This window comes from Anopheles arabiensis, chromosome 2 (genome assembly GCF_016920715.1).
Source record: "Anopheles arabiensis isolate DONGOLA chromosome 2, AaraD3, whole genome shotgun sequence".
NCBI classification, from domain to species: domain Eukaryota; kingdom Metazoa; phylum Arthropoda; class Insecta; order Diptera; family Culicidae; genus Anopheles; species Anopheles arabiensis.
In genome coordinates this window covers 97,737,527-97,750,013 of record NC_053517.1, presented here as the reverse complement: position 1 = coordinate 97,750,013, position 12,487 = coordinate 97,737,527, and the positions used below count along the sequence as shown (strand labels likewise).

The 12,487-nt window shown below is 46.4% G+C and overlaps 1 protein-coding gene across 7 annotated transcripts in view; it reads right to left on the bottom strand.

Annotated features, from left to right (window-relative positions):
* Positions 1 to 12,487, bottom strand: part of LOC120898133 — a 272,101-nt gene that overhangs the window by 16,137 nt on the left and 243,477 nt on the right. For all 7 annotated transcript variants that reach the window (XM_040303561.1, XM_040303563.1, XM_040303562.1 and 4 more), the window contains 2 exons: positions 7,690 to 8,683; positions 1,533 to 1,625 (listed from right to left, as the gene is read on the bottom strand). In XM_040303561.1, the coding sequence (XP_040159495.1) occupies positions 1,533 to 1,625; positions 7,690 to 8,683 (1,087 nt within the window). The remainder of the gene's footprint in view (positions 1 to 1,532; positions 1,626 to 7,689; positions 8,684 to 12,487) is intronic.

Sequence of the window (12,487 nt, the reverse complement as noted above, 5' to 3'; positions counted from 1 at the left end):
GTTTGTCGGGTGTGACACTTTCTTGTTTGGGTTTGATTTCGATGAGAGAAAGTAATTAGTACGGGCGTCGCCGCAAAGGAGACCACACGTCGGTGACTTATGTCCCAAGGAAAAACAAATTACAGTGTTGGATGATTGTACGAAACAGGTTGGTCTTTTAAGGAGTATATTACATTATTCATTCTGATATGCTGAGACTAGAAAGGCAAAAGAAATGGTTGATTAATTTAATTACTTCAATGACTCAATTTGGCAAAACCTAATTTGATGAAATCATAGAATACTTTCATCAACATCTCTTTACAAATAGGATGATTTCAATTTAATTTGATTTATGTAGGAACTTCAACATATTCTGGGGAATAGTGTATACCGTAAATGATAAAAGAATAGTAGAAATTGTTGATGGAAGGAATGTGTGGTCCTACTTTTTTAAATGTCTAATTTGTGTTCCAAATAAGCCATGAAGGAGTATCCACACTTGATTTCTATTGCTACTTTCTTTATCATCGAAGCAAACTCAACCTATTCTCAGTGCAGTTCATTCTTCGCATCTTCGAAATAACCAATAACGAGAGCACGTGCAAATGCATTAGTCGCAGCTCCCTTCCACCAGAAAGCGTAGCAAAGTAATGGAAAAAAAATTAACTCGAATCGATCGCGCACAGAAACAGTCCAGCCCGGATCACGCCCGAGCTTCACGCTGTCGGCCGTTTGTTTGAAATATTAGTCCCAAGGTTAGGATATGTCAAACCGCTAATTTATATCGACAGCAACAGCGGTGTGTGACGTCTAGCCTTTTTCACTGAGACTTTCCCCTTTCTTTGCGAGCGCGTGAGACTCTAGTCCCTAGACTCTACCGTATCGGGAGTTCCAGGGAGTCGTCGGCCTCATATTTCACCCGGACATCACTCCGATAATCCTCGGTTTCAAGCCACAGTTCAGCCACCGATTGACAGTGGATCGTTCGTGTGTGTGTGTCTGATCCGGAGACGCCCGGACAACGACAAGAGCGACGGAAGCTCAAAGGCCAATAATAGTCGACCCTATCGATGGATGACAATCTGTTGCCATCTGTCTGATTGACCGCGCTCCCCGCACAAACACACACACAGGCAGGTAGGGTTCAGGAAGTCGTCGCGTCTTCGACCGAACGTACCCCGTTGGCAAATAAAAACGACAGACAAGGTTCCTCCGTCTTGGTCGGCACACGCACGCACGATCCGTTTTCGGTTTGGCTGCTTTTCACCCGCTCGCCGAACGGAACACGGATCCCATCCCATCCGATCTGTGCGAAGGCTCGTCCGCAAACCGCAGGGCGAGCGCAATTTGGTCGTCGATCGTACACGGTTCGGATGGAAAGGAAAAGTGTTTTTCACTGTGCCCCAACATGCTTCTTTCAGGTCCTCCCTGCGTAGGATTGAGGAAGTTTGTGGTGGGATCATGTGACAATCGATGTGGGAAATCAAAACGGATGGGGACACGCGTGTCTGTTGGTTGTGGACAGGAAGCGGGGTCACGTGCACACGTACCTGGTATTGAAATTCCTGACGTCAAAAGTTTCTCCGGTAGCTCGCGGATCGAACGCGGCGCAACGATCTCGTGCGGTGGTGGCAGATGAGGTGCTGAAATGGTAGTGAACGAGATGGAATGAGACGTTTAGTGATGTCCTGCTTATTTGGGTTGGGAAAAACAGTGAAAAAGTGCAAAGAGGGGAAGCATTGTTTTAGGCAAAGTAAAATTCAGAGTTCAGAATTTCTACAGATTTTAATCAATTTGTACACGTTTCAATAAAGTATTTTGTCGTATTGAACCGTCGTAATTTAAAATATTCAAAATTTTTTGTCTAAGATCCTAACGAAGGTCTAATATTAGAAGATATTTCTAAATATCTTGCAACAAATTTTTGTTAAAGAGACATGAAGTTACCATACCTCACAAAACGACCTACAAATAATGCTTACTAAGACCCTAGACCCTAGACCCTAATGTGTAATTTATGGCTGCACGTGAGCTGATCATAGCGTCTCAAAAAACAAAGAAACGATAACAATGCAGACTAATTTCAACCCACTTCCACCTAATAAAACTGTTTACACACCAAATTGGCAAACGATGCGTCGGTAGCAGGCCGGAAAATAAATAAACCTTGCTATTGGCAATAAACTTCTCCCCCTCACCATCAACACCAAGGTAACAAACCAGACTTTCTTGCTGTTCTCTCCCACGCCCAACAACCCTTCAACACCTTTCACAACGTTCAACGCAGGCAACAACAAAGCTACTTTGCATCGCACCCTTACTTCCGGCCCCGAGCGCCGACCAACTGGCCTTCTTATCCGCTATCTCCATTGACTTAACCCAGATAAGAAAATTACGCAAAAATCGTGTATCAACCTCTGGATCTCCTATTACTCTTCCAATGCGAGTCGTGCCACCGATAACTTCCCGCAAGCGAAAGCATCCACTGGATACTCTTACGCTCGGGCCGGTGTGCAGCTTCAATGTAACACCTCTGAGCTGGTATGGGAAAGCGGACAAAGCAGAGCGTTTGCTCTCAAAGAACGTGTGGACAAGATCGTTCTTCTGTGTGGAGTGCAAACAGACGGCAGGAAGAAATGGGTTGCGAAATGGGACACGATTCGCTTATTTGATCCCGTTTTCCTGGACGTACCTTGGGGCCCATCACGACCCAACGGTGATCGTCCCCTGTACCTGACCCTGCAGGATGTGATGTGGCAAAACTGACCCACAAGAAGATCGTACAGTTACGAAATTGTTACGTGGAGAGCGTGCATCCTGCGGGGCGAATCTGTGACCTCCTCTTTGATAAGCGACGAACGCCTTCTAGCGAGCGCTCATCAGACTGGGGAGCTGAGAAGTATTCATATCCCGAAGGGATGATGCGATTTTGGACGTGAAATGATTGCGGATCGTACCACTGACCCACTGGCAAGGGTCACACGTCGGAACCTGTTGTGCGGCTTGGACAGGCGAGTACGGTACGAGCCGGGTTTGAAGACGGTCTCCACGCACAATGTCTCCAAATATGCCTCGTAAAAGATCGCCGGCGTGGTGTCTTAAGCACAGCCGCTGCACAGCAGGTGACCGTGAGGCTGTGGCTCTCTGTCCCTCTCCGATCCGTCCGATCATCTTTTTTGCTCCACCACCAGCACCACCCCAACGATATTTCGTCGATGTCGGGATAGATTACCGTACCATTCATTAATGGGGCGGCATTTCAAGCCTCCACTGTGTTTGTGATATGTAAATAAGGCGTGTTTTGACGCAGTAGGGTCGAGAGGGATAATTTGGAGGCCACGGCCAATGCCCAGCCCCAGTGTATGCCCTCAGTGAGTATGTGTGTGTGCGTGCGTGTGTGCATTTTTGGAACCTTGGGTGGCCCTTCAAAACCTCCCAGCTCAAACACCTCGATACCGCCGAGTGGTGGTATGACCCGGGAAAAGAAAAGCCCAATTTACACCATTCTTTTGGGAGGAGGTTCGGCTTTCATTTGTGCTCGTCGGAGGAACGATGATTTCTTGTTTTGTTGTGGCAGCGGGTTCAAAATTTGTCCGCCTTGCAAGGGGAAAAGATGCCACACGTGTATGTGGGTCAGTCGGTCGGTGATTTATGAGTGACATTGATGAACCTTTGCCCCGCTAGCTGTGTGTGGAGTTGAGTTGAGGCAGAGAGTACGGGAGGTTTTGGTAAATATTTTTGAAGCTTAAGTAATTTTCAAACGAAAGTATTTGCTCTCTGCCGGCCTTGGGAAGCAATTCGTGGTTAATTAATATTTGATAGGGCTGAACATGATTAGCAGAGAAGTAATGGGTTGGTTTCTCTTGAGTTTCTATTAATTGACATAGCGATAAAAGAAATGCTATGGAAGAGGCCTGAAGAGTGTATGCGAGGGCCTTCCAATGCAAGCAATCTGATTCCACTTTTTCCCATTGTTTCTTTGGGATACAAGATGAACCAAACGTCATGATATTCAGTTTTTTGTTGTGAAATTATCAACATTGAAGACGGTAAGGCACAGAAATGAGCATGTCTGTCTATCATATTTGGCATATAGATGACTTTGAGAGTGGTGCATGAGAACAGACATGAAAAAGCTTTATACTAGAAGAAATTGTTATACTAATAATGAATCTTTTTCTGTTATTTGACAAGAACCTAAAATAGATATTCGAAAATCTCAAATGGGGTTCAAATTCTGAAAACTTTGGGCCTGAGTCTTGGAATCTGGGTCTGAGTTTTGGAGTCTTGGTCTGAGTCTTGGAGTCCGAGACTTCGAGTTGAAATGACTCGATCTTGAAGTTGAAATTCTGGGAATTTGATCTATTCCTGTGCTCTATTAAAAACAGTAAGTTATGATGGGCTGGATTAATACAAAATAATAGCTACCAATTTGTCAATTTTTGTGAAACTGAAATAGGATTTTATTCCAATTGCCTAGAGACACTCAAAGATCGCTTCAAAATAACTAATCAACACCAAGGCATCAAATGACACCAATTTAATCTAGAGCTCCTCCAAACAACCTTTTCCCCTTTCTCCACGCCTTCCACTTCCGAAGAGGCTCATTTACAGGCAAGTAGCCAATTTTCACATCGCGTCGCAAGCGCAATCCCACCCCGTCAAACCATTCATAACGTCGAATGCACAGCACATCGCAACTCGTCAATAGCACCGTGCCAATAAAGCATCACGATCAATCATCGCAAGAAGCTGGCAGGGCACCCCTGACAATCACACACAGGCGCCGTGACGTGGTCGACCATGTTTCGCACCCGCAGCTTCTGTGGGGCGATGACGTGCCGCAGCGGAAATGTAAATCCATCGCGGCCGCTTTGTCCGAACCCGATAGTGTCCGAAAGGTGCATGCAACTGACCCATGCGCATTGCGAGCGGGATGAGATTTCTGTCAGTTTGTCGACAAGAGGCAAACAAAAAGAAACATACACCCATATGTTACTCTTGCTCGTTCAATGCGCGCTCGGGGCAATGCGCGCATCGCCCATATTATTGCACAATCGCATAGCTGCACAACACAAAAGAGATTCGCTTTCGTTGGGAGTTGGGATCGCGGGTTGAAGAATGTGTTTATATTTTCCGTAAGTCACCTCCGCCTTTGCGTCAGTGGAGGAGCAGATGTTGGGGCGGGGAAACGGATCACTGTTGTTTACGATCGGTGCACGATCTCTGCAGCAGCAGATGCTCGAGGGACGATTGCGTGTCGATCGATGATCGATGATGGTGCGGTTTTCCGATCAGACGATGTCGTTTGCTCTTTCCTGACAGAGCGCAAGATGTCATCTCCACTCCGCATGGACGCACAGAACCTGCAATCTGTCAAGCTCGGATCCGTACTTTTTGATGTATTTTGAAAGTCAACCGCACAGTGTGTCTGTGTGTGTATGTGTGTGTGTGGGAGAGTGTGTGGTGTAATTTAATTACCCGCCGTCTTCCGGCAGCAAATGTCCGCCTTTCGTTCGCGATGTCGATTTATAATCCGTCCGTTCCCGTCCTCGCGGAGAGTACATCACAATCGTGACTTGCGGGCGACTGGACTGGGATTTGCACGTTATTATCAGATTGTTTGGGCGCAGAAAAAAAGCGAAACCCCGGGAATAGGTTTACACATACGCTCTGTACAATCGGAAAGTGAAAAGATAAAGTCACAGCCCCAAAGACTAGAGTGCACGGTGTGCACTGATTTGATTCAATCGGTTCCGTCTTGTGATTCGTGCGGGTTCGTGCGTTTCGGTTTAATGTGGTGCGACCCATTAAAATTAGCTGAAGCGATTCGACCAGACCAGAAGGGAAAGATCCGCTTCCTGAACGATCATGTTTAAAAAAAGGAGATAACAAAAATAAAATCCCTTTCAACACAAGGTAAATAGCAAAGCAAGGGGGTACATTTGCTCAAGGAGTGCACTCATTTCCTGTGTGCGTTTAAAATTGGAAGCAGACCAAAAGAGACCAAATCTTATTACTGGTGCATTTAAGCTCCAAAGGGGTATGGTTTCTGCGGCACTATTACTTGCGCCTGAAAGACATTCCATTTAAGGGCATTACAGGAAAGGCATTTAATAATTCCACAATTTGCCACGAATGCGTTGACAATTGCAAGGCAGCCCGGGCCCCATACCTTCTCTGCTGGTTGCATTTAAGTAGTTTAGTTTAAATGACGGTCATTATGTCACCTCTCTTCGGTCACACAAAAAAAAGGAGGAGTTGACACACTCAACACGTGTTGTACTACTCATTGCGACGGCAACGGAAAACGCAACCGAGGAGACGAAGTGAAACGAGTGGAAAAGACAGGGTCTTAATGTCGTCGGTCCGTATGCTAATTGCGACACGGTTTTGCCAAGTGCGTCTAGACAAACTTGTTATGCGTTTGCCGCACGCAAAACTGCTGTCACCGCGTGTTTAGCGCATTTGTCATCATTATCTTGCTCGGAGGAGTTGGATGAGATGCAGTGCGCATTTGGTTTGCAGTGTTTATAGCCGCACTGAGCTACTCCCATTTGTCTGTGAGCGAAATGGTTGTAAATCGATTTGGAGCGATGTTTTAAGTGATAGAGATGTAGCTTGTATATAGTTGGTCCGATCGTAATTGAAACACTGGAGCTATTTTATAGCTTTATTATCGATTTCCTATGGACCGGAGGTAACAGAATAGCATTGAAGTTTCATACAAGCTTACATAGGAATGGGGGTCATATAAGACTCCAGAGCATGGAAATGACCCCACACTAAACACGTTCCTCATTTAATTTCCCCCAATATATCCTTCTCGATCTCGAATGCACAATCAAAAATCGATTTCGCTCGCACCGTTCCTCGTCTGATCGGTCGTTTAATTCTATCGTTTGGGTGCAATTGCACGGTGTGCTTTCAACGACCAGGAGACGGGCGGCCGCATTTCATTAGAAGGGAATAGTGCGATCGTTCCGCGGCCTGTTTCAGCTCTTCTGGAGTAAGCGATCTGTTAGAGTGGTCGAGCCGGGACCGTTGTTAACCGGTCCGAGCAATTAATAAGCGTACTAAGCCACGCTTTGTCGGCCATACTAAAACATGGCAAGCTTTTGTTGATGTTAACCGCCTCCTTAAACGTACACGGTCGGTGTACACGGTGCATGAGAGAAATGTTTCTAATAATCATCCTCCCTGCTTCTTCCTGGACCTGTGAACCGGCATCCCTGTATCGGCACAATTGGCTTGACGCTTGCCGACAAAACAGGCAGGCTTCCCGTTACACAATCGCTTCGGATTCTAGGTCAACAGGAAAAGCGGCTGCGTCATTGGCACGTAATCAACGTGGCGGTAAGGCGTTTAAGCGAAACAAAGTGCTTGTTGTTGATAAAACGAGGCGCGAAGAAAGTATTATTGACACCCGTGGGATAGATTGCGATAATGTTTGTGTGGCTACTTTAGGTTCTATCATTAAACAAGATTTTAAAAAATACTAGGCCGAACTATTACGATTAAACATTGAATAGAAATTCAGCTTTAATCAATGAGTGATTTATCAAAACATTTTCCTGAAATTAGGTTATTTAAATAAATCGTTTTCTCCCATTCAAAGTGGATTTTAATCGTTGTGTCACAATTTCGCATGGAAAAATCATGACAGCACACAGTGTCAGATTGCATAACCGCATCCGCCGGACTTACCTGGGTCACACTTCTTCTGCTCGTCGCTGCTCTCCTCGTCGCTGTCGATGTGTGGAAAGGAACCTCCCAGACAGAATAGTGGCATCCCTGCCGATGCTGTTATTGCTGCTGCTGAGGCACTAGCGTCCGCAGCTGTTGATTGCTGATTATCTCCTGCCAGCCCTCCGCCACCCTCAACGCCGCCGGTGTCACAGATGGTTACGCTTAGGCCGTCATTACACTGATTGCTGCCGATTTGTGGCGCATTTTCACTTTTTCCACCGGTGCCGCCGTGGCCGTTTTGATTGCCGCCGATCGCCCCCGGCCGGTGCTGGTGGCTGCCGGCCGTTGACAGGTTCGCACCGGAAACGACGGTCGCCGCCAGCGGCTGTCGCTTCAGCTGCGTGTACTTGCTGTTGATTAGCAGCTTGTTGTTTTTGGTGATCAGTTCGCGACGCTTCAGCAGGCCGAGCTTGGGTGTGCCGGGCGTGCTGTTGTTGGCTGCCGGGCGGCCCGCTTCATTCAGCAGCTCCCCGTTCTCGTCGCCATCGGGATCGGACGGGGCAGTAGTGGCGGTGGTGACGCTAGCAGGCACCGTAAGCCCTCCGTCCGGCGTGGGAAAGGAAAGGTCCTCCAGCGGGACGCGGCTGATCGCCCGCTCGATGCCGACCAGGAGGTTTTGCAGCAGGGCGGGCAGATCTTCCGTCAGCATCTCCACAGCTAGAGGGGTGACCGGATCGCGGATCGGATCCAACCGACGGTACACGATCGATGGGTGTGGTTGGGTGGTTGCGCTGCTACACGCAACGGTAGACGAGGCTGGGGCTGCTCCTGCTGCTGAGGGTGGGCTTGTGCCACGCCAAACTGCATAGAGCTCGGGTTTGCTCGTGTCCGGCTCGGGTCGAATGCAAAGGTACGTATCCTGCGACCGGACCAGCGATTCATCAAGAGCCCCCAGGTGGAGCACCAGGGCTCCCGCGACGGCCAGTGGCCAGCCGTCACACCAGCTTAGGTCCTGCGAGAATGAAAGAGAGAAATCGGACTATTGTTATTTGAATTCTATATTGTGCGTTATGGAATGCATTTATGGAATTATTTATCCTTAAGAATAGAAAGATTAGACCACACACGATAGAGCAGAAGATGAACTATACAAATGTATATCAATCGTGTACACGGTTACTCATAGCTTCTAAAAACATCTTAAGTAATCCTTCCACATGCACGACATTTTACACATTTTGGTCCTTCGAACCGGATTTCAAACCGCATTGAGGTTATTGATAGAACTCTTGGTGAAAATGTTCCTGATTTGATTGTGGAATATTAAATATGATTCTTTATATCATTCATTCCTCTATATAAAATAATCTAAAATGAATCCCCAATCATACAAACTGTTACAGATTAAATTATCAATATCAAAGCGTGATAGATGATATCATAATTACAGAAAATGATAAGCAAATAATAAATAAATACTTCTTGTTATCGATTAATATTACAATTATAGCCTAGCATCACAAAACGTTTATCTTGAAGTAATAAACTAATCTGTAAGAATCTGTAAGTGTATGTAGCTATACAAATTACAACCAACTTCAAATTGATTGAAAAACAGTTGCTCTTATCGCAACATTCACGCCTATGAAGAGAAATGCCCTTCATATCCCTTGCCTATTAGTAGTTTCCTGTTGCGTAGCCCCAATAAAACAGTGCGTCAAATATGAACCTATAAATATTCAGCACACGGTTACACATGTTGCACTCAAATTGCACCGTATCGTTCCATTTATTTATCCTCCAAACGGCACTACGCGGTGTGACCGTATTGAAATTAGCACACTCCAGATAGCTCTAGTGCCCCCCTTTTTTGTTACTCCTTCTACTTCTCGTTGCTCGTTGCCATACAGACCCGCGAAAACAAACCGACACCATAATATTTCCGTGGATGCAGTTTTTTTTGCTTCATAATGTTTGTTTGATAACCGCGAGTCGCGAGTCAACCTGGCACGGCGGCACTCAAAAGCAAAACAAAACTCACCGTAAAAAGAGGGAGAAAGCAAAAGGAGGAAAAAGGGAAGGAAACGGAACATTGCGTTATGACCATGCACACACACACACAGACAGGCGGGTAATAAATATCAAATCGAGTAGCTAAACATGTGCTTGTACGTGCCAACGACATGCTTTTACATGACCGGCCTCTCCCGACTCTGATTCCGGTGTGCAGCGGTTCGCGAAAAGAAATTGTCCAATTAATTTCCATTCCGTGGTTCGTGATCCGATTACACGCACACGTGGCCGAGAAAGGGGACGGTGGGAAGGGGTGGTGTTGTCTGCCAGCAAAGGGAAAGGCCAGCCAGCCAGTCGTCGGTGGTCCGGTCCAGAGTTTATCGCTATCATTTTTCGCCCTTTTTCCTTTGAGCCTGCTCCCCCCATTTGGGTGCCGCCTGCCGCTTGTGAACGATTAAACCGAGGGTGAGAGCATCGAAACAAATTGTTTCGCTTGGCCTGTATGTGTTTAATGTGCTTTGTTTTTGATAAATTATCCAAACGGAAATGCGCGTACGTGTGCGTGGGGTGTTTTGGGGCCGATGTTGTCGTGCGGTAGGGAAGGAAGGATTTATTTCGCGAGATCAAGATTTGGCTCTAAAAGTGTGAGCATTTGCGGTTTGTTTTAAATGAAGAGGAACCTTGCATGTAGCTCTTGCGGATATTAAATTCAATGGCGTATAAATCTACGGTTTCACTCTCGAAAAAATGCTCTTCTTTGAATGTTGGGATGGCAAAACCAAAAAAAAAAAACGATCACGATGGCACCTGCAACCTTCACACGCCCCAATAGCTCTACCAAGGAACTGATCCCAAGAACTGACCGACTGAGGTCAGACAGGCTCACCGAGTCCGAAAGTTTCAATCCAAAAGCACATCAATACAAAAGGTTTTGTGGAGAAGAAATCGAAGAAATGTAGAAAAACTCTCCTTCAAAGTCCACGAAAGCCTCCAAGAGGGGTGAGAAAGGGTAACGATCTTTTCCGATCTTCTCCAGCGCCGAGGATCGATTTGCTCGCCCGTGATCAATTTTCATCCGCAAGGCGGGTAATTTTTATTAATATAATTAAGATGTAGATTCGATGCCGAAGATAGTTTATGGTGGCCACTACACACTACCGTGTCGAACAAAAATCGATCCCTTTCTCCCGGGTGTGTGTGCGAATAAAAAAAAAACACTCGCCCGATCTGAACGCGCGAACTTTTCACGGACAGCTTCCTCGCACACAAACTACTCTCCTCTACCGCGCTGGCCATCATCATTTCCGTGCCAACACTTAAAATTAGCCTTAAAAGCTTCTCGCATCTCTCGCCCGCAGATCCGCAGATTCCAGGGTTAATCCGATGCGGCGATCGTGGAAAGGGTTTTTGTTTTTACACGCAGAAGCGTTGTGGTGTTTGTCCGGGTTTCTGCCGGGTTTGGACACAAAATTGGGATGGAAGCGCGCGCCCACCCATTAATCATCGATATGCGGTGTGATTTATTGGTTGTAATTGCTCAATTAAGTCGCCGGCATCGATTGGCCGGCCACGGCTGTGTGTCAATGCTGCACCAGGAGGTCACTATGGGGAGCTGGTGGGGTTTTGAGGTGACCGACGTGCGACATTCGATGCTTAGTCGTCACCCGTCACACGTGCTGCAGCTGCAACTGAGCTGCAATGTACGCGGTGGTGATCAATGTTCGGTGGAAAGATCCGCCGCCCGATACCGTCATCGGGTGGGATTGGAGCGTGAACGATCCAATGATCGGAGCAGTAGAGGCCTGGAAGGAGTGTGGTCGGTGTGGTAGAGTTTGAAAAATGGTACAGGAAATCGAGCATGTCTTCGCGAAAGGCTCCTGCTGTGCACATGCTGATGTTGGCTGGTGCGTTCGCGGGGGCGCCATTTAGCAGAATCGATGTGAGAGCTCCAATTAATCAAAAAAAAAAAAAACGGTGCAGCATCCCTCGACGACGCCTCCGCCTCTGAAAGCCTACCACAAAGCGACTAGAGTGAGTGACTGGTCTGTTTGACGCCCGAGAGAAACGTAACCTTAAATGTTTTTCTTCCTTTCTTCTGTGGACTTCCCTTCAACGAACGAGCGTTGCGAGATCGGTCCGAATGATAAGATTACAAAACGAATTCAATTAATCAGTGCTATCAGTGCTGGTGTGTGGCCACGGGAGGAGAGCCGCACGGAGCACATGCGATCTTGTTACGGTGATTAGGGTTAGGAGAATTGGAGAAAAGAGAAGAAAAAAGTATGCGCCGGAAAATGACAACTGATGCCCGCCCGGCCGTGTGTTTGAAGCGATACTCGCAGCACCAAAGCTCAACTGTCCATTAATCACACAACTGAACTGGTCGTGTTTATCTTCCAATTGGCTGTCGAGGTTGTATGGAAAGTGAGAGTTCATCAGCAGGGCGTTTGTGGCATTGAGGAAGATGCAATCGAGCGTTCGAAGTATGTCCGCTTCTTGATTATTTCCTTAAGTTAGTAGATATCGATGCGACCGGTGTGGAATATATACAAAATTGTTACATATGAAACATGTATTCATAATTGATGCTAATGCCCTTTCAATAACTTACAAGACTTTTGATATTCTTGTTAAGAACGTTTTGTCAAGCAAATTGGATACTTTTAGGCGACGAACCTTCAGTGGCATACATTACATAATTAACGATGTTTAAATTGTATTTAAATTCAATTGTGGCAGATTATTTTCCGATTACAAACACATAAAATGACGAGTTTATGATCAGTGCTACACATGAGACGCT